Genomic DNA, 20,114 nt, shown 5'->3' on the forward strand with positions numbered 1-20,114 from the left:
TAGTGTTTGGGACCTTCCACAATAAAAGCATGGCCAGGTGTTTCAGATTGCCTTGATGGTACTGGCTACACGTGGGAGTGTCTTGGCTGACATTTCTCTGCAGCATTGAAGGGCAGTCGGTACTGGTACCAATGGTGGTTCCCCTTTTCAAGTAGAGGGACCACAGGCTGTGTTCCACCTACTGGGGAATCAGACTCCATAGCCTCCCTGGGAAAGTCTATGTCACTGGAGAGGAGAGTTTGGCCAATAGTCAAACCTCAGATCCAGGAGCAACAATGAAGTCTCCGTCCTGTTTGTGGAACAGTGGATCAAATGTACACTTTCCATAGGATGCTGGAGGGTTTGTGGGAGTTTGCTCATCCAATCCATATGTGCCTGTGGATGTGGAAAAGACGTTGAACTGCATCCCGGGGTGTCCTGTGGAGGTTGCTCTACAAGCAGGATCTGGGGAGCCTTACTGAGAGCTCTCCAGTCTCTATGACCGGAGCAGGACCTGTACCAAGTACACGTTGGACTCCGGTAGGGCTGCCCTTTATTACTGGTTCTGTTCATAGTCTTTATGGACATTTCTTCGTGCCGCCACGGATCGGAGGAAGTCTGATTTAAGGACCACTGGATTTCCTTTCCACTCTTTGCAGATGATGTTGTCCTGTTGGCTTCATCAAGCCAGGACCTCAAACATGCATTGAAGTGGTTTGTGGTCAAGTGTGAAGCAGCTGGGATGAGGGTCAGCACCACTAAGTCTGAGGCCATAGTTCTTGACCAGAAAAAGGCAGTTTGCCTTCTCTTGGTGGGTGGAGTGCTACTGTCCCAGGTAGAGGAGTTCAAATATCTTGGGGTCTTGTTCATAATTGAGGGAAGATCGGAGCAAGAGTATCACAGCCGGAATGTGTGGCGTCCGCTGTACTGGTCTGTCTTCTTGAAGAAAGAACTGAGCCAGAACAGGAAACTCTCAATATACCGGTCGATCTTTGTTCCAGCACTCACTAATGGTCATGACCGAAAGAACGAGATCCTGACTAAAAGAGGCAGAAATGAGTTTCCTTCGTAAGGTGGCTGGGCGCTCCCTTAGAGATAGGGGGAGAAGCTCGGTCACCCGGAGAGAGCTCAGAGTAGAGATGCTTCTCCTTCACATCCAGAGGAGCCAGTTGAGGTTGCTCAGCTCACTGGTCCAGATGCCTCCTGGACGCCTCCCTGGGGAGGTGTTCCGGACAAGTCTCAGAGGGCCAAGACCCTGGGGATTCAGGACATACTGGAGACACTACGTCTGGCCTGGGAACCCCTTGGGGTCCCTCCAGAGGAGCTGGAGGAAGGGGCCAGGCAGAAGAAAATCTGGGCATCTTTGCTTAGACGGCTGCGGAAGAAGATGGACGAAAATACTCTCAGTTTGAAAAAACATGTCAAAGCATTTTGCAGTCACTGTCCCATCAACCCATTCACACAATGATGCTGTTTCAGTTGCCGAACACTGGTGCAAACCTATGACCACCAGCAGTAATATGGGGTTCAGTACTCTGCTCAAGGACACTTATTGGTGCACAGAATGGTAAGCGAACCTGTGATCCTCCAATAAGAGGTCGACCGTTCTTCCTCTGCACCATGTAGTCCAGTCTTTACAATTTTTGGACGTTTTAATGAAAGGCACTGCAGCTCTCTGTTTAGGCATGTCGTCACAGTTCACAGAGAGTGCAGTCAAACAGCCCCTCTGATGATTGTAACTATTTTGAAATCTGTGGAAGAGGTGCATGACATCAACCCTCAAAGCATTATCACTGTGGAAAATGAGGGGGCAAAAAGCATGTTCAAAGGGACGTTTTATTCTGTGATGTGTGAACAGTCACCTACCCCTGAACCCCAATCCCACCAGCCCAGTTAGCTCTCATTTTTCATGATATTCAAAGCAAATTACAAAATATCACCAGTGTATTTAGAACAGGTTTTTTCAAAAGGTTATTGATAAGAACTTCCTATTTCAAAAAATAGAAAAATCCAAATATATGAAGTTTTTAATAATGCATTATAGTTAAGAGTCCGAGGAGGAACAATTTCACAAGAGAAACACAGATATCATGCCCTAAGATGTATTACACTACTATATACCTTATTTCTGGGGACAATGATGTGAAATGTTGCTAATATATAAACATAGAAAAGCATGAATATGAGAGATAAAACAAATAGAATAAAAGGCCAGAAAATAAGATTTATCAGCCTTCTTCTTCTAGTTTCTCACTTACTTCTATTCACTGTTTTCTTATTTTTTACATTACTAATGCTAAATGTGTTTGTTTGTATTTCATTCATACATGAAGAGGTAAATAATTGATCAATCAAATGCACTTCAATTCAGCCTTTTTATTCAGATCTCCCAGCTTTAGTTAAATGTTAAATGTTGTAACTGCAAAATAAGCTGCTTCTTTGTCAGATGAGCATTTATTGAGTGTGAGTTGATGTAAACGTCTTAGTATTGTCGTAATATTACGTGCTTTTTTCCGTCCATCCATCCATCTGGTTGTTAGACGTTTTGGTGTCCTTATACTCTTGTTAAGAGTTTTGAATTCAGATTCCATTATGTCTTTCTATCACATATATGTAGATTATAAGACATTTGGTTTAATGAAAGAAATAAAAAGTAACACTCAAACCGATAAAGTTGGTAGCTTAAACCCCGTGATCAAGTGAGACATTTTGGTTTGATTTAGTGCTTTGGTTTCGATGACTTTACATTTGACATGCTTGTTTGCTCATCTCAATATTTCCTCATTCTAGGCTTTCACAAGTTGTCTTGTGTAAGAAGCACCAATTGCACCAATTATACTTCCAACCCAATTATGAGGTGGTGTGTCTTTCTTAAAAAGTCTTTACTTTGTTTATGCTAAAATGTTTTTTGTTTTGAAAAAAATCTAAATATCTTGATTGCACAACTGACCTACACAGCAGAATTTAAGTAACAACCAAAAAATAGAACAGTCTTTGCTGCCATCTTGAGGATTTTTTCTTCTTCTTTTTTTTCATTGTTGTTTTTATTTAACAAGTGTGTTTGAGAGTTTAGGCTTGTATTGGGACAAAAACAATAGTGATGCAACTGTCTAATTCCTTTGGATGTGAGGATAAACTATGTATGAAGGTTTCCCCCACAGTTGGCTTCAATGTATTAAAATTAGTCTTAGATTTTCTAGTTTACCTTGTTGCCTAATAAGTCTCAGCAATTAACAAGGACTATCTCGACATATTTGCATCATAAATAGGATGTTCTATCCTTGGAAGTTTAATTAAAATTTTTAAAAAGGAGGGAAAAAGTAGCTACTAAAAACATTGATGATACAAGAAGTGAAATCATGTGGTAACAGTACAATGTTCTTCTTGCTGTTACTGCTGTTATTGTAGTTTTCAAAATCTCAACAAAATTAAAAAGGAAATTAAGATTTAAAAATATATAAATACATTATCTATTTCATATTTCTTCTGTTTGCCAAACACACGCTAACAGTTATTTGCTCTGATAAAGAAAACATAGGAGGTCAATTTAGCAGTGAACAGCCTCTATAAGCATAAAAACTCATCAAGTGTTAAACCATATAAGAACAGATTTAAGACTTTTATAAAAGGTATCTTACCAAAGCGAGACACAAATATTGCCTTCAAGCAGCAAGGGTGAATTATTTTTATTTTATTTTATTTTATTTTATTTTATTTTATTTTATTTTATTTTATTTTATTTTATTTTATTTTATTTTATTTTATTTTATTATTTCATTTTATTTTATTTTATAACATGTAGTTACCCCTCCAGTCCACTAGGGTGCGGTCATGCTCATCTAAGCTGGCAGCCAACCCCCGCTACAAGTCCAGGGAGGAACATTTCCACGGACACTTGTTTTGAACGACACAAGCTGCTCTTACACAAGCTTCGGCGCAAGGAAAGAGGTAGTTATTCACGTTTTTTGGCTTTGTACCTCATTCTTTTACCTTTTTAAACTATAAGATGAATCATTTCTTATCAAGCTAGCTGCTGAAAACAGTCTGCTTATGTTGGCCAATCGCTGTTTTAGCTTTAGGTAACTGTTAATGAAGTGCTAGCTGGAGTTTGAACCGACTCCAACTGCCGGCTGGACAATAAATATATTTAACGATTGGGCTTATAATGATATAATTCATAAAATGTAAATGTTTTGTGTTTTTTCTATTATTTTACAGTGGTGTCTTACGTGTTTAGAAATAAATATCATTTAAAATGTTAAGGCGTGCACAAAGATGTATAGGTTTTCTATTCTAACCGACCACCAGATAGCTTTCATATTCCTGGACTGAACTGGCTCACGTCATTTTCTCATAAAATGAAACCGCTTCCACACAAACAAAACCGTGAAAGCTGATAGTTTAGCCCCTTGAGCCTGGCCAGGTTCTTGTGAAGGACCATCAGGCATCAGATCAGGGACCTCTGACAAATTGATTTTCCATAAAGAAAGAAAAATGTTGAAAAAGAACTTCTTTACATAGAAATAGTTTGTGACTCAGCAACATGAAGTCATCGGGATGAAGTGGATACATGATCAATATTTCAAACATTCACTGCACTTAAGTAATAGATAAAAACAATATAACATATTCTGAGACTGGCAGATACTAACAGCAAAAGATACAATAAACCAAATAGTGCATGCTAAAATAAATTCAATATGAAATGTTCCAATAGAAAAATTTTGCCAAACTTTATTGATAATAAGGGGAAATGCATAATTAAATGATCATAAAGGTAATTAAGAAAAAAAGCACAATTCAAAACAGGAACCCAGACTCAAAAATATTGTATATTTGTTGCCCAGTTGAAGGTCTGAAGCACTAAGCAGGAAAAAATATATAATTTTCTATGTTTAGATGGCAGAAACAATTATTTCTATGAATTTCTTCCATAAGTTCTATTTAAAAAATCTGCATATATTGTTTTCTCTTTGGTATCAAACTTAAACGGTCACCTTTTTAATTATTTATATATATATATATATATTAATAATCAAATCATGAATAAAACAGGGGCATGTTTACATGTATTACTAAAAGATAGAAGTATGTTAGAGTTGGTCAGGACTGTAAGACAGTGATGAGATGCGCTATGGGCTTGACAAAGGATTCAAAGAGGAGGGAGGACATCAGCTTTGAGTGCCCTCTTGTTTGCTGTAGTGATGGACAGACTGATAGATGAGGTTAGACAGGAATCTTTATGGACCATGATGTTTGGAGACGACATTGTGATCTGCTGTGAGAGCAGTGAGCAGGTGGAAGAACATCTAGAGAGGTGGAAGTTTGCTCTTGAAGGAAGAGAAGGTTTTTGTACTTGCTATATTTGGTTGCTATCCATAAGGGATTGTTCAAAACATGTATTTGTAAATGCTTCATTTTTCTTTCTGTTCAGCGATAGACCAATTTTTTGAATTAAGTAGACTTAATGTATTTTTGTCTTGTGTTGTTTAAAACTTTTCATTGAAGTACATTTCCTGCAGCAGGATGGTCCCATTTTGGACAGGATGTCAATTTATAAATTGAGCTAATATGACCTTTTGTCAAAGGAACAAATACATTTCACCTTTTGAAGAAAAAAAAAGAAATTAAAATTTCTGTCATTATTGATGATTGTTGCAAAACCACATAGTTAATTTATATGTGGCATAATAGTAAGAGTGACAAAAATACAACGTTAAGGGTGAAGTGCGATTTTGCAGTGTTTGGTCGGAGGAAAGCCAGAATGAAAGGAAAGGTGTAAAAGGGAGTGGTGTTGGTCAAAGGCTAAGGTTGAAACAAGCAGGAAGGAACCTTTTTAGAAGACCAGAGAGGAGGTTCATGGATATAATGGAGAAGATACCCAGAAAAAATAAACTTCTATGTATATTTGCTTTGATTTTTAATCCGAATATCCAAAGTTGAAATCGTGTGTGACAAAAATCAATTTATAATTTTTTCTTACAATACATGAACGTCTCATTTGATTTTTACTGTGTGTATTCAAAATTGAACATTGTATTGTTGTGTTATCCGAACATGAGCGGAGAGCTAAAAAGTTTCTTGGCTCTCTTCACGAAAAGGAATCAGAATACGGAAATGTCAAAATCTTTGCCGTTTTTTTGAACACGCACATCGTAGCAGCTACGACACAGACAAACATCAACCTTCCAATGAGGTCATTGACTGCTGGTAGTATTTATACAGAATATGTTTGGAAAGAAATAAATTGGAATAATTCTGTTACTAAAACAGTAATAATAACCTGTTACAGAAAATGCAGCTCATTGGGAGCAAGGGTTGTGTGCAGATTCCTTCACGCTCGCCGTTTTTTTTTAAGTGTGTGAATCTATAGCTACGCCCAAATCTCTACTCTCTAACTACTAGAAAAACTATAAAGTGTGGGACTATCAATGCCCTGGATTTTAATAGAAATTCAGACACCATACTAAATGCTTTTTTTTAACAACAAATGTAACTTCACCAATTTCTTGAAGAAAAAACGAATAAATATGAACATTTTACAAAAACTATTAATGAGTCCAATGTGTTCTGATATTTAAAAAAACTGGATTGTTTATAAAAAATACATAAAAGGCTTTTTTCACATGAAAAATTGTCTAAACGTTAAATAATGTAATTATTTCCAGAAACTTTTGTAAAAATTACAAGGGCACTGGATTTTAGAAATTGTAGGTTCTGAAAGCCCTTTAAAAATGGCAAGCACACAACAGTGCACTAAGTAGTGATAAATTCAGACTTAACCTACAATTCAAAAATCTTGTGGTCTAGATATTTCCTAGAGGTCTCTGCAAAAAAAAAACAACATTGTGCAACGATCCTCAATGCATTGCATTTAAATGACTTCTCATGTGACAAAAATGTACTTTTATTTTTTTTTAACAATTTTTCTTAACAATCCATGTTTTATATATACAGTAGAGAAAGACTTAGGACATAGTATACATGGAAATGTGGCTTTTTAGACAATATCTTTAGCAGCATTACTCATGTTTACTTTTTGTTTTCAGAGAATTAACTTTTGAGGATTCCGTCATGGATCCCCCGCGGCCGGGCAAAAAGCCCAACTTTAATCGAGAGCCGAAGCGCAACCAGAATCAGTTGCGCTCTCCCCGTCAAAAAGACGCCTACGCTCGGCTTCTTAACCAGCACCGCACTGGCAAGTTCAGTGCGTTTTTAGAGGAGTTTGGAAAGGACTCTGTGCTCAAAAAGGAGGGAAACGCGGAGCTCGAAGCTCAGAGTGACAGTGTGACCGTACCGCCACAAAAAGTGGTCCACGTACCTCGCGATTTCTCCGATTCCTGTGACTTCTCGCCTCCCATCGTGACAGCCAAAGAGTCCTTGTCTATATACATGAAGAAACTGAGCGCTAGTGGCGCTCAGGAGGTTGAAAGGAGACAAGGTGTCCCTGACGTGCAGCGGCGTGGACAGAGAAGGGACACGGCCACCAGCCAGGATGCAGACGTTGAGTCTGGGGAGGAGCTCGGCTCTGTAAAACCCTCCCACTCCAAAAAGCACCAGAAGCAGCAAAAGAAAAACAAAGAGTCGAACAGAGATGCTGCACCGAAGGAGGTTCAGGCCGCCGGTGCCAAAATGCCATCTCCTAAAAAAGACTTTGCTGGTGTGCAGGACATGGGGAAGAAGAACAAGAAAAAAATGCAGCAGAAGGAGCCCGACCAGGAGAGAAACCGAGAGGGAACTCCCAAATCTGGAGCTGAACCTCAGGCAGTCGAGATGAAAAACAAAAACCAGCAGAATCCCAGAGGTGAGCCATGACATATACTACAACCTTTTGGTGTCAAACACTCCCTTAAAGTAGCCTGTCAGTTGTAGCTGTAGGACCAGTAAGATCAAGAGGTTTAGCTGTAGCCCTCACCTTCTGCTCTAAAACCCACCCAGTTATTTCAACTTAAACATATCCTTAATATGTTTTCTTTAAGACACAATGTTTTTTAAATTACTCACTGAAATCTTTTTCCTCTTCGACTCCCAACTCTCCAGCTGACAAGTGTAAGAACAAAGGACGAGGAGGATCAAAGAAGCAAATCTTTGAACCCTACATGACGTTGGAGGACGTTTCCCACGGTCTCAAACGAGGAGAACTCACTCAGGTTTGAGCTCAGCAGCAAAGTTAACTTAAGAAAGTGTTACAGTTTGAAGGGAAATCTAATTAAATCATTATTTTGGCGTCTTTGGTCCTTTTGAAAAAAGTTATATTGCGAAATAAGACTTTCTGTTGCTGTATATCTATTGCTTTACATTTATGAAAGGTTTAATCTATAATCTTTTAGTTCCTACAAATGTATTCTTTTTTTTTTATTTTTATTTTTTTTTTTAAACAAAAGCATTTGGACAGCAAGTAACCCTCTTAATCTGAAAAATGAAAACTTATATATATTTTTTTCGTAGGGTCAGTTAAGAATCAACCCCAAGAAGTTCCATGAAGCTTTCATCCCATCTCCTGTAAGTCGTAAAAGTTCTTCTCATCCTGACCTAAGAAAGTTTGTCAGAAAACGAGCCACTCGTTTTCTGTTTGCAGGATGGTATGTGGGATATTTTTCTGGATGGAGTTGAAGCCCGTAACAGAGCCCTGAACGGAGACATAGTGGCGGTGCAACTTCTGCCTCAAGAGCAGTGGAAGGTAACCGCTTACGATTATCTTACACTGCATTCTAAAAATATAGAATATGAAGGAAAATTGTTTGTTTAGGTGGTAAAATCGGATACAGACTGTGATGGAGCGAGTGGGTCAGAAACCTTAGCGGAAACGGCTCGGATCAAGAACCGGATCCCCGAGCCCCACACGGATGGCGAGCGTAATGAGCTTGTCGACACATGTCAAAACATGGCTCTCACTGACACAGGTACCATGATAACACGTGCAACTGTGTTACATACAGCAAAGATTTGTCATTTTAATATTTCCTCTTGTGTAGTGAAAGCTGGAAAACCTCTGGAAGGTTCAACACCACCGACCAATGAAAAAACACTTCAGAAGACGGCTAAAGTGAGCTTGATGTGTTTCAGACCTTTGTTGTTTTGATTTTTTCCACAACGATCATTCTTCTTATCACATTCCTTTAAGGTGGTTTACATTGTTGAGAAGAAACACTCCCGAGCTGTGACCGGCCATCTCAAGTTCTTACCGGACAAAACCTTTGCCTTGTTCTCTCCTGTGGACCATCGAGTGCCTCGCATCAACGTCCCTCTTTCAGACTGTCCTGAAGACTTAAAAATCCGTCCCGAGGTCTACGCCAACACCCTGTTCATCTGTCGGATCACTGACTGGACAGCCGACAACACCTTTGCACAAGGGTGAATAAATACGATAAAGAAAAACTTTAATGTCGGGTTTGGTGTCTGTGCTAATTTATGCCTTTTTTATTTAATCAGGCGACTCGCTAAGACACTTGGTCAAGCAGGAGAAATCGAGCCAGAGACTGAGGGCATCCTGACCGAGCACGGCGTGGATTTCTCTGACTTCTCAGGGGAGGTGTTGGAATGCCTTCCGAGTGGCAAATCATGGAGCATCCCGCCTGAGGAGCTGGAGAAGAGGAGAGACTTGAGGTGAAGACCCTAAAACATTGAAACACTTCATAGACCCTTTTGATTTTTGTTCTCACTAAATCTTGATGAGCTTCACAATGTTGTCGTCCATTTTAAGGAAGGAATGTATCTTCACGATTGACCCTCCGACTGCCAGAGATCTGGATGATGCTCTGTCCTGTAAACAGCTCCCAGATGGTGAGCGGCGCTGATCTTTACCCAGTACCAATCAGTGATGATAATGAAAGCTTACATCTATACAAACATCCATATAATTAATCGTAGCCTTATAATGCCTTTTCACAAAAACACACCTGGTTTAGGTTATCAGATATTTTAAAAAATCAGAAGACCTTTGAAATCTAAAGTTCAACCTTTTGGTCATTCAAATGCCAGTGTGTCCAATCCCATCATGCTGCCCAGATCGATTTGGAATTAACACACTGACCGTTTTCGACAGAAGCAAAAAAACTTGATTTCTATATCCGGGCCATCACCTCACTGAGGAGTTCCTACTCCTTGTAGTGAACTCAAGAGAGTTGGTCCCCCGCCAATGTTTTTTAAAACTGACAACAATACAAAAACTGATGGAATTTCATCTTGGCCACACGTAACACGTGTGTCCATAATGGACATTGATGCACTGTCCGCATGTAATAGTAGAGCAAAAAAGTATTTAGTCAGCCACCAATTGAGCAAGTTCTCCTTAAAAAGATAAGAGAGGCTGGTATTTTTCATCGTTGGTATATCTCAACTCTGAGAGACAAAATGAGAAGAAAAAAAAACAGAAAATCACATTGTTTGATTTTTAAAGATTTTTTGATGATGATGTTCTCGGGGTGGGCCGGTCTACAACTTGAGGTGTACAGTGAGTAAAGGACTGGACTCAGGATGTAGCCCTCGGGTGAGCCAGTGCTGAGGGTGAGAATGAAAGAGAGGTGGGGGCCAAGTTTCACGCGCAGGGGTCGGTTTGTTAGAAAGTCGTTGATCCAGTTGCAGGTGGAGGGCGGGATCCCCAGGTCAGATAGCTTGGGAATCAGGATGTTCAGGATGATGGAGTTGAAGGCGGAGCTGTAGTCGATAAATAGAAGTCTTACTTAATTGTATGGATCTTTCCACCCCATGCTTTACAGTAGGTGTGGCGTTCTTGGAATGCAACTCAGCATTGGGTGTCCTCCGAACAGCAGAGTTCTTACTAAAAAGTTCTGTTTTGGTTTCATTTGACCGTAGGACATTCTCTTAATCCTCTTCTGGATCATTCAAATGCACTATAGTAAACTTTAGACGGGCGTTCTTATGTACTGGATTTAACAGGAGGACACGTCTGACTCTGCAGAGTTTGAGTCTCATAGTGTGTTACTGTAGTATCTTTGTTACTTTGATCCCAGCTCTCTGCAGGTCATTCACTAGGTCCCCCATGTGGTTCTGGGATTTTTGCTCACCGTTCTTGTGATCATTTTAATCCCACAGGGTGAAATCTTTCGGGGAGTCCCTTTCTTAATAATTGCTCCCACTGTTGATTTCTCAACAGCTCTTTGGTCTTGGCCATAGTGGAGTTTGGAGTGTGAGTGTGTTGGCAGGTGTCTTACATAGATAACAAGTTCAAACAGGTGGCATTAATACAGGTAATGAGTGAAGGACAGAGAATCCTCTTACAGAAGAAGTTACAGGAAATCTTGCTTGTTTGTAGGTGGCCAAATGCTTATTTTCTACCATAATTTACAAATAAATTCTTTAAAAAACAGACAGTGAGATTTTCTGGATTTTTTTCCTTATTTTGTGTCTCATAGTTGAGTTATATTTTTGACAAAAATTACAGACCCCTGTCGTCTTTTATGAGGGAGAACGTACACAATTGTTGGCTGACTAAATACTTTTTTGCCCCACTTTATTGTAACCCTCCTCTCACCCTACTTATGTCTGAATAGTCACGCCCAATCGAAAAATGTTTGTTCCTCGATGTATGGAGTGTGAAATGTAGGAAGCGAGACACAACCCACCAGTGTTACCTCTGCATCTGCACACAGCCAAACAAAACCACCACTAGAGGAGATCCAGCAGTCTGCGGTGCTGTTTGAAGCTGAAATTTGCTCTCATCGTCGAAGCTTAAAAACCTTTCTCTTTTTTTTTCTGTTCTTTCTTTTAGCAAATACTAATATGCCTAACTAAAAGAAAAATGTCAGAACCAGATATTCATGTTTCTCTTCTGAAAGTGAATTGTACAATGATACTTTCCATAAGGAAAGTAAATGTTGTTGTATCTCTCCTTACCACTAGGTGGAGATGTTTGCTGTGAGGTAAATTCTATAACACCCAGCCAAACTAACAAAACGATTTTTAAAGTGTGTTTTTTTGTTTGTTTTTCCACAGGTAATTTTGAGGTAGGAGTGCACATAGCAGATGTGAGCTATTTTGTGAAAGAAAACACCGCTTTGGATGAAACTGCAAGCCAAAGAGCAACCAGTGTGTACATGGTTCAGCGGGTAAGCTTTTTTTTCTTATTGAGCAAAAGTAGAATTTTTCTGTTGACAAAACTTTTCATTTGTTGTTCTGTCGCCATTCAGGTGATTCCAATGCTTCCTCCAGTGCTGTGTGTGGAGCTGTGCAGTCTGAACCCTCTGGTCGACAGACTCACCTTCTCTGTGATCTGGAAACTCACACCTGAGGGAGAGGCATGTGCTCATAAACTAATAGCTCCACCCAACAAATATAATAACAAATATTATTAATGTTATTCACAAAGCCACTTTCAAGGCACTTTTTATGCAAAAATTTATAGTGGAAAAAAACAAGCAGGGTGTAGTCACAAATAAATCATTTCACACCAAAGTTTTTCCTAAAAACTGAAAGGATTTCAGATGTGCTTTAGAGAGTTAAGTTTTAATCTCATTTAATTTGACAAGATTCAGATTTAACAAGGATTTAATCTTGACTAGTTGGTGGAAAAGTAGGGTTTAAGAAGGATGTAGGTACAAAGGACTTGGTTGTTATCAAGTGAAGCAAAAAAAGGTGTTGCCAAGCAGGAAACATTAATAATGATAAGGAGGGGTCCCAATACGGAGCTTTGGGGTACACCTAAATTGAAATATTAAACATTTACAGGGAGCAAGAAGCTTCTGGCTTTTTTTTATATAAAATTTTAAAAAATAAATTCTTTCAGGGGGGATTTCTGTCTTAAAAAAAGCTCTCCTATGTCTTGTTTGTCTAATCTCCCTCCCGTCCTTTCAGGTTCTCAGTGAGTGGTTTGGCCGCTCAGTCATTCGTTCTTGCGTGAAACTGAGCTACAACCACGCTCAGAGTCTGATTGAGGCTCCCGACAAGCTGTTCTCTCAAGAGGAGCTTCCGGAGGACAGGGACCCTGAACATCCCATCGACGAGATTCACCAAGCCGTCCTCAACCTGCACTCCATCGCCAAGCACCTCCGACACAAGCGCTTCTCGGAGGAAGCCTTAAGACTGGAACAGGTCAGCACTGCTATCTTCTGTGTCACTTGTATACCCAAAACTGTTAATATACTACTCTACTTTTTTTTTAAATGATTTATCAACGTTTAATTGCTTTCTTTTCCATTTTTGTTTCAGTTCAAATCCCACGTGTTAGTCCTTTAAGAGTAATTTAACATTATAGATCGTTTTGTGTTCTTAAAGCTCAACTGTCATCTGCGATTCGTATTCATTTATGTTTGGTTCCGATAGTTTTCATTAATCTTATTTTGTTTAAATGCCTTCATAATTCAACCATGTTTTTTCAGGTTATAAGTGACCGTTTGAAGTCAGGAAATTATGGTTTTTTTTTTAACGAAAAGAATAAAAGATAAAAACAAATGTTTTTCCTAAAGGTTTCCAGTAGTTATTGGTCAAAATAATAAATAATATCTATTATTGTAAGAAAAATACAAATTATTATATTGACGTTTTATTTTGCCAAGTTTTTCAGTTTTGATTAATTTAGAAAACATCCATTGTGTCAATTGTGTTTTTCGTATTTTATATATTTTTATTTTTCAGATGAAGCTTTCTTTCACCCTCGACAAAGATACCACTATGCCAAATGGCTGTTACGTTTACGAGTACAAAGACAGCAACAAGTGAGCGTCTTCTGCATCAAAGAAACTCCTCATTAGTCAGCTGTGGTTTTTTATTCTTATGAAACATCTCTGACGTTCTGAATGCATATGGATTTTCAGGCTGGTGGAGGAGTTCATGTTGTTGGCTAACATTTCCACAGCCCAACACATTTATCGCAAATTCCCCCACTTGGCCCTCCTCCGGCGTCACCCTCCTCCCAAAGTTAAAATGATGCAAGAACTTAAGGAGATGTGCAGCCAGCTGGGGATCAACATCGACGTGACCACTTCTGGAGGCTTACAGGTACACTCTCGTAGCAAAGATTACAGTTAAAGATTTATCAATGAGATTTAAAAAAAAAAAAAAACATCCAAAATTAGAAGATAAGAATAACAACTTTTCTTTTGTAATACTTTTACCGTGACATGCAGAAGAGTCTCAACATGCTCTCTGAGGATGAGTACTCTGGTGCCCGAAAAGAAGTCCTGACACACCTGCTCTCCAGACCAATGCAGGTCAGAACCAAGTCTGGGTTTCCACTTCAATTCTTTATTTATGTTTTGTGGTTTTAAATGTTTTCTATTTGCGTTTTGTTTTGTTTCACAGATGGCGCTTTACTTCTGTTCTGGTGTATTGAAGAATGAGCAACTTTTCAAACACTTTGCTCTAAACATTCCTCTCTACACACACTTCACCTCCCCTATCAGACGCTATGCTGATATTATAGTGCACCGGTTGCTGGCGGCTTCACTCAGTATGTACTTCTTTTTTTTTCTTAAAAAATAAGCAATTTTAATAAATCATCTTGTTAGATAGAAAGATGTTTTTCTCTTGAATAGCTTGCATTGATGTCACTGTTTGTGTGCAGAGTGCGGGCCACCTTTAGAGATGTCAGCAGAAGAAATGGAAAAGCAGGCGATGCACTGCAACAACAAGAAGATGATGGCTAAGAGAGCCGGGGAGCTCAGCACTGACCTCTTCTTTGGAGTGTTTGTGAAGGTGAGCAAACGGACCATACCATCACCACCTTTTAATGCTCTAAGTTTCCTGTCAGTATCATCAAATGTGAAAGGAAAAGTTAGAATAACTAAAACACTTAAACTGTTTTATATATGTTCTGATTTTGAATTTATTTTATTTTATTTTTTTTAATTCAGATTCTCCCCACCAAATCCAACTTATTCTTGATGGATGTCAAGTCGATCAGTCGCATATCAAAAATAAAACTGCAACTTTCTTAAAGATATTTAACTTTTTTTTAAGTAAAAAATAATATATATATTTGGAAAGTTACTTTTGGCAGAACAGAGCCAGTGAGGAAACAGAAGAAAAGCTTTTCACTTCAAATTAAAAGAAAGTTGTATTTAATGGACAGAAATCTGGAATCTTTACTCAAAAAATTCATTTATTGCAACATTTATTCTTATGAGGTCTGATATTCAGTACCCGGCTGTCAAATGTTGGGAGGATTCTACTAATAAAGTTTTTCAAATGGTAGATTTGTTGTTTTTAATATATTTATAAAATACAGATTTTTAGAAAAAAAAAAATTTTAATTAGTCTTAAAGTCAGAAGTTGGTGTCTGATTTTTTTAGCTTCTACTTAGACTGTTAAAAGGTTAAAAAATATATATATATCATATTTTAATGGTTCCAACTCAAAATCTAGTATGCTAATACGAATTAAAGCAGCTTCAGATATTTTACTGAGAATAAAGATGAACTTTATCCTCTAAAAGTAAACTGAAAGCTAAACAAAAGCAAAAAATTAGAAGCAAACTTGAACGTTGGAAAAAAATGTTTGTCATTAGACCAGTCTGTGGCCTGTTGAAGGTTCAGGACCAATGATAGAGAACAATCAGCCTTAGCAGTGATGTAAAAATTAAGTAACTTTTGTTTTATGAGTGCTGTTTTTCCACAGACTTGTGGCCCACTGAACTCTACAGCCATAGTGATGAAGGTGCTGGACCAGTCCTTCGATGTGCTCGTCATCAAGTATGCCGTTCAGAAACGCATCTACTGCAAGGTCTGCTCCCACTTTTTCACTGCTATCACAGAATACAGGCATTGTGAACAAGTTTTGTTTGACTCACATAATATGTCCACAAGAAAGAAAAAAAAAAAAACTAATATTCAGTAATACAACAAAAAGTTAGTTTCTAATGTGTTTTTTTTCTGCTCATGCAGTTCATTGAAGGCCTAAAGTCATTCAGATTTCATCAGGTGGAGAAGAAGGCTGAACTCACTCTGGTTTGGTTACCAGAAGACCCTGAGGGTTCCCCTTTTGAACAGGTGAGACAGTTTAAACCCCATATATATATACACATATGTATATATGTGTGTGTGTGTAAACTCATACCAAATTACATTTTTTTGTCTTTCCATTGACAGGTCATTTCCATCTTCTCAGTGCTGGAGGTGCAGCTGGTATCCGAGAGTTCTCTGAAATACACTGCTCTGCTCAGGAGACCTCAGAGCAGCGCGGCCTAAAAAGCTCTCGCTTCAAACTTTAGAAAAACTAAAAGAAATTTCACCCCGAGTGACACAAATTGTGTGAAGTTTTATTCCTAATTATTATTTTTGACCTGATGAGGTCATCTTTACGTGGACATGGTGACAGACTAAAATTAGAAAAAGTGTTTGAACCTCTTTTTAGTTTAAGTCCAAAGCTCCTGATACCAAATTGAAAAAAAAATGTTATCTAAAAAAATGACAGTACTGTGAATTAGTTACATTTCTGTCATTTCATGGAAGTGTTTTCACCCATAATTCAAAGGGATATGCAATTCTCAATTTCAATTTGTAATTTGATCTTGCAATTTAAAAAGGTTTTTTTGCAATTCCTTAGAGCTGCAACAAATACATAGTCTTAAACATAGAAGATAATTTTATGAGCTGATAGCTCTCTGTTCAATCCTCAGATTCCAGTGGTTGGTTGAGTTTTCTTTAACATTTTTATTTGTCACCAAAAAGGACATTTTTGCCAATGGACCCTGCTATGATGAATTTGACAGTTTGTATTCTCAGTTTGAATAAGCTTTTGGGGTTCCCCAAATTGTCCTTTTTTTGACGTGCTGGCTTTTCTTTTTAAAATCATAGTTACCGGGCCATCGAGACGCTGAACCAGTACCAGTTTAGGGTAACCAATCTGGTCTCGACCCAGCACCATATCCCAAGGGTTAGGGACCCCTGATTTGATTTAATGGGAGGAGCCAGCACGTCAAAAAACAAGTTGGGGAAACCCAAAACATCAAAGTGCGTAGAGAAAGGGCCTTAACAACAGATCCATATATGGTGAGATGAGAGTGAAAATGCACTGGAATCATAGACCATATAAAGATGGACTGCTAAACCCTTCCCCTCTCGTGTTCCAAGTTGGAAGAACCTGCTGGTTGCAAGAAGGCCAAAGTCCCAAAGACTTCCATTTATAAATAGACAGTTATTTCTCAGTTAATTTATTTGTCAGGATAACCATTCTTGCTCTGACTCATTCTTAGCACGTTTTTTCAAATCCTAATTTTTTTTAATGATATTTTCCTTTATTGTAAGTTATTCAAGTTTTAAACTGACCAATCAGATGCCTCAGTAAAAGTATGTGGCTCCTGTTGGCCCCCACCTCGAACGTTTGATTGGCAGATTCCCCTGAGCTGCTTTCGACGACTAATCGCCGTCGAAGGGCTGCAATCGTTTGCAACATGGTAGTAGACGTATCAGGAAGTGACGATGAAGGCCCCATAGGATGATGTCAACACCTTATTATGTCCAGTTCATATTAGTGGTCAATGGTTGGAATAAGCGATGCCATGCAAATGAAAATGCATTACACCAGGGGGCGCTGTTTTGCAATTTCTTTTAACACAAACTCCTGGACAAATTAAAATGCAAAATATGTTTTGAGTTCCTTTTAAAATGAGCTAAAAACAAACGAGGAATAAAAATGTCCTTTTTAAAACTGAATTGTAAATTGCTTTTTTTTTATTGTGGTACAGAAAATCCATGACAAAATGCCATTAAAATGCCCTTTAAAATTGTATTTTTTACATTTTTAGATTGAATTGCAGTTTTTCATATTGAAAATATTTTTCATTTTCAAATTGCAAGATCAAATTGTAAATTACATTATCATTTGACAATTGCTTAACACTTTGAATTATGGGTTTAAATAAACTCCCATATCATTTGTCTAATTTGTGTTTCCATTTGTTGTGACTACAAGCTGTTGTAATATCACAACATTAGCTAATAAAATGATAGGATATTTGTAGATTATTAATCATAAAGATAGTCTGAGTAGTATAAGCCAATGTACTTACATGTTTCTCGAAAGCTTTATTTTAACATACTTGAATTTACTTTCGACTTTAGAGCACAAGTGAACTAAAGTGATCAGTGTCTTTCTTTGACGGCTTTGCATTTGCTCACTGGATTTAAAATATTTCTCTTATGTCCTGTCCATGTTTACATAGTACAACTTGTGATTTCCTCTTGTGAAATGTTCAGTATTAAAGCTGCTGTTGTGACGTGTACCTCACGGGACCGTATTTTCTTGATTTACGCTCAAAACGAGGCTCGTGCACTTAGATTTAATTAGTGAATTGAGGGAAAATGACTTGACTGGTACTTTAAAGTCAATGGCCTTTTTTCAAAAGAATGTGGATTTTAGTTTTTTCTCTGCTGCTTTTTTTTAACATGCTTTGTGTGGAACTGTTAATTATATTTATAACTTGACTTTTTTGTCATATTTGAATCAGAAAATTATTTTCTCGACTTTCTTTGCCCGTTTCTATCAGCAAATCAGATCTTAGTAAATTGTCACAGTTTTGTGCATATAAACTGCCAACTTTGTATCTTTTTAATTAACTTTTTAATTTTTTGTTTTGAGGTTATCATACTTTAAAGAAAAAGCTTGCCGCTTACAGTTCTCCTCATGACTTAACATGAAGAATGTGTTAAATGTAATCATCCTTTAATAAAAACGCACAAAATCAGGCAAAGTTTTTATTGTTTTATTTTTTAATGGGATTAAACCAAACCCGCATTTCATTTTGAAACTATTTTCTTTGATCTGAACATTATTGTTCATAATATCTAATAAGGTCCAATATCATATATAATAAGTCTAAATAGTAAAATTCACTAATTTTATTGAAACGTTTTAAAAAAGAGGTTTGATTATTTTTCAAGTTTTAGTAATGTGTAAATTGTATGCCTTTTTTCTTAGAAAATGTATAATTTAAGGGCAAAAAAATGTGTTAAAGTTGGATTCTAATGTCAAATGGGTGAAGTTTGATCCTAAAATCATATAAGAGTTAAAAGTAGGGGATATGTATTGGCAATACAATACATATCACAATACATGTCTCACAATACGATACATATTGGGATATATCCCAAGACTTTACCAGAAAGAGTAGACTAGTAAAAACTAAGTCATACTAATTAGTACTGCTCAAAGTGTGCTGTGCTGCCAACTGGCACTGTGGGATTAAGGTGGAAGACAAGTCAGACACTGAAGGATGCTCATAAAAGATTTATTAAACATCGTCTTGTCAGCATTTTAAATTGATACAAGTATCGCCAAATTAAATATCACCATATATCACCAATTTTTTTCCCTACAACGCTAGTTACAAGAGACATTAGGCATGTCAAAGATATTAGATATGTATAAAAAAATCAGTCGTGCAGTGGGAGTAAGTAGCATCGGTTAGGAATGTAAAAAAAAAAATACGTATCAAAAATTGATTGAGCAACTGCAGTATTGTTTGAAAACTACAGATATGTACAAGATTATGTTAGTTAAAAACTATAAAATCAATCAGGAAGTAAATAATCAAATTCAAATTAGTCGAATCTATTATGTATCAGTTCTTGGACCACGTATCGAGATGTGTATCGAATAGTGGCCCATGTATTGATTCGTGGACCATGTATTGAGATTTGTATAGATTTGTGGACCGTGTGTTGAGATGTGTATCAATTCGTGGACCGTGTATCGATTCGTGGACCATGTATCGAGGTCTGTATCAATTCATAGACCATGTATCGAGATGCGTATCAAGTCTTGGACAATGTTTCGAGATGAGTTTCGAATCATGTATGAGGTCCAGATACTCACCCTTAATATGGTTAGTTCTTTACTGGTAATAATTTAGAAAAATGGGAGTCATCAACCACTGAAAGACCTGATGAAGTCTGTTTTAAAATCCTAAAATATATATATTTTTTTTTTAGTTCTGGCGAAAAGTTATCTGTTCAGGAAACTGACAAATGTCAATATCCAGACAGATGATAAGCAAAGACAGCCATCCTTTACAGCCTTATTGTTTGATCCTCATTTTAGTATTATCATGTAGAAAAATGCAAATACAATTGTGTAATCATACATGACTTTGTTTGACTATTAACCTAAAATAAATACACATATTTCCGTGATCAATATTTCCCTGAACATATCTCAATAAATACATAACAGGCACAAAG

At 37.6% G+C, this 20,114-nt stretch overlaps 1 protein-coding gene across 3 annotated transcripts; it reads left to right on the forward strand.

Moving 5' to 3' along the window:
- Window positions 1–3,771: 3,771 nt before the first annotated feature.
- Window positions 3,772–18,620, forward strand: dis3l2 (DIS3 like 3'-5' exoribonuclease 2). 3 transcript variants are annotated; one of them, XM_024273785.2, is made up of 21 exons: window positions 3,772–3,927; window positions 7,029–7,783; window positions 8,020–8,129; window positions 8,428–8,481; window positions 8,558–8,659; window positions 8,729–8,882; window positions 8,955–9,025; window positions 9,104–9,333; window positions 9,412–9,585; window positions 9,683–9,762; window positions 11,935–12,047; window positions 12,129–12,236; window positions 12,793–13,029; window positions 13,573–13,652; window positions 13,752–13,935; window positions 14,064–14,147; window positions 14,239–14,386; window positions 14,501–14,631; window positions 15,553–15,657; window positions 15,819–15,923; window positions 16,023–18,620. In XM_024273785.2, exons 2-21 carry the CDS (start codon window positions 7,054–7,056, stop codon window positions 16,119–16,121), a joined length of 3,099 nt encoding a protein of 1,032 aa, XP_024129553.1. In that variant the 5' UTR covers window positions 3,772–3,927; window positions 7,029–7,053; the 3' UTR covers window positions 16,122–18,620. The 3 variants fall into 3 exon arrangements, with proteins under 3 accessions (XP_024129553.1, XP_024129554.1, XP_024129555.1); XM_024273786.2 differs by having other exon boundaries at window positions 8,961–9,025; XM_024273787.2 differs by having other exon boundaries at window positions 3,781–3,927; window positions 7,648–7,783.
- Window positions 18,621–20,114: the final 1,494 nt, after the last annotated feature.

This window comes from Oryzias melastigma, linkage group LG17, assembly GCF_002922805.2.
Source record: "Oryzias melastigma strain HK-1 linkage group LG17, ASM292280v2, whole genome shotgun sequence".
In the NCBI taxonomy this organism is placed as follows: Eukaryota; Metazoa; Chordata; class Actinopteri; order Beloniformes; family Adrianichthyidae; genus Oryzias; species Oryzias melastigma.

Coding starts and splice junctions, on each gene's coding strand:
- dis3l2 (XM_024273785.2), top strand. CDS start 7,054: ATGGATCCCCCGCGGCCGGGCAAAAAGCCCAACTTTAATCGAGAGCCG. Junction 9,026..9,103: donor CACTTCAGAAGACGGCTAAA/GTGAGCTTGATG, acceptor CATTCCTTTAAG/GTGGTTTACATTGTTGAGAA. Junction 13,936..14,063: donor CCACTTCTGGAGGCTTACAG/GTACACTCTCGT, acceptor CGTGACATGCAG/AAGAGTCTCAACATGCTCTC.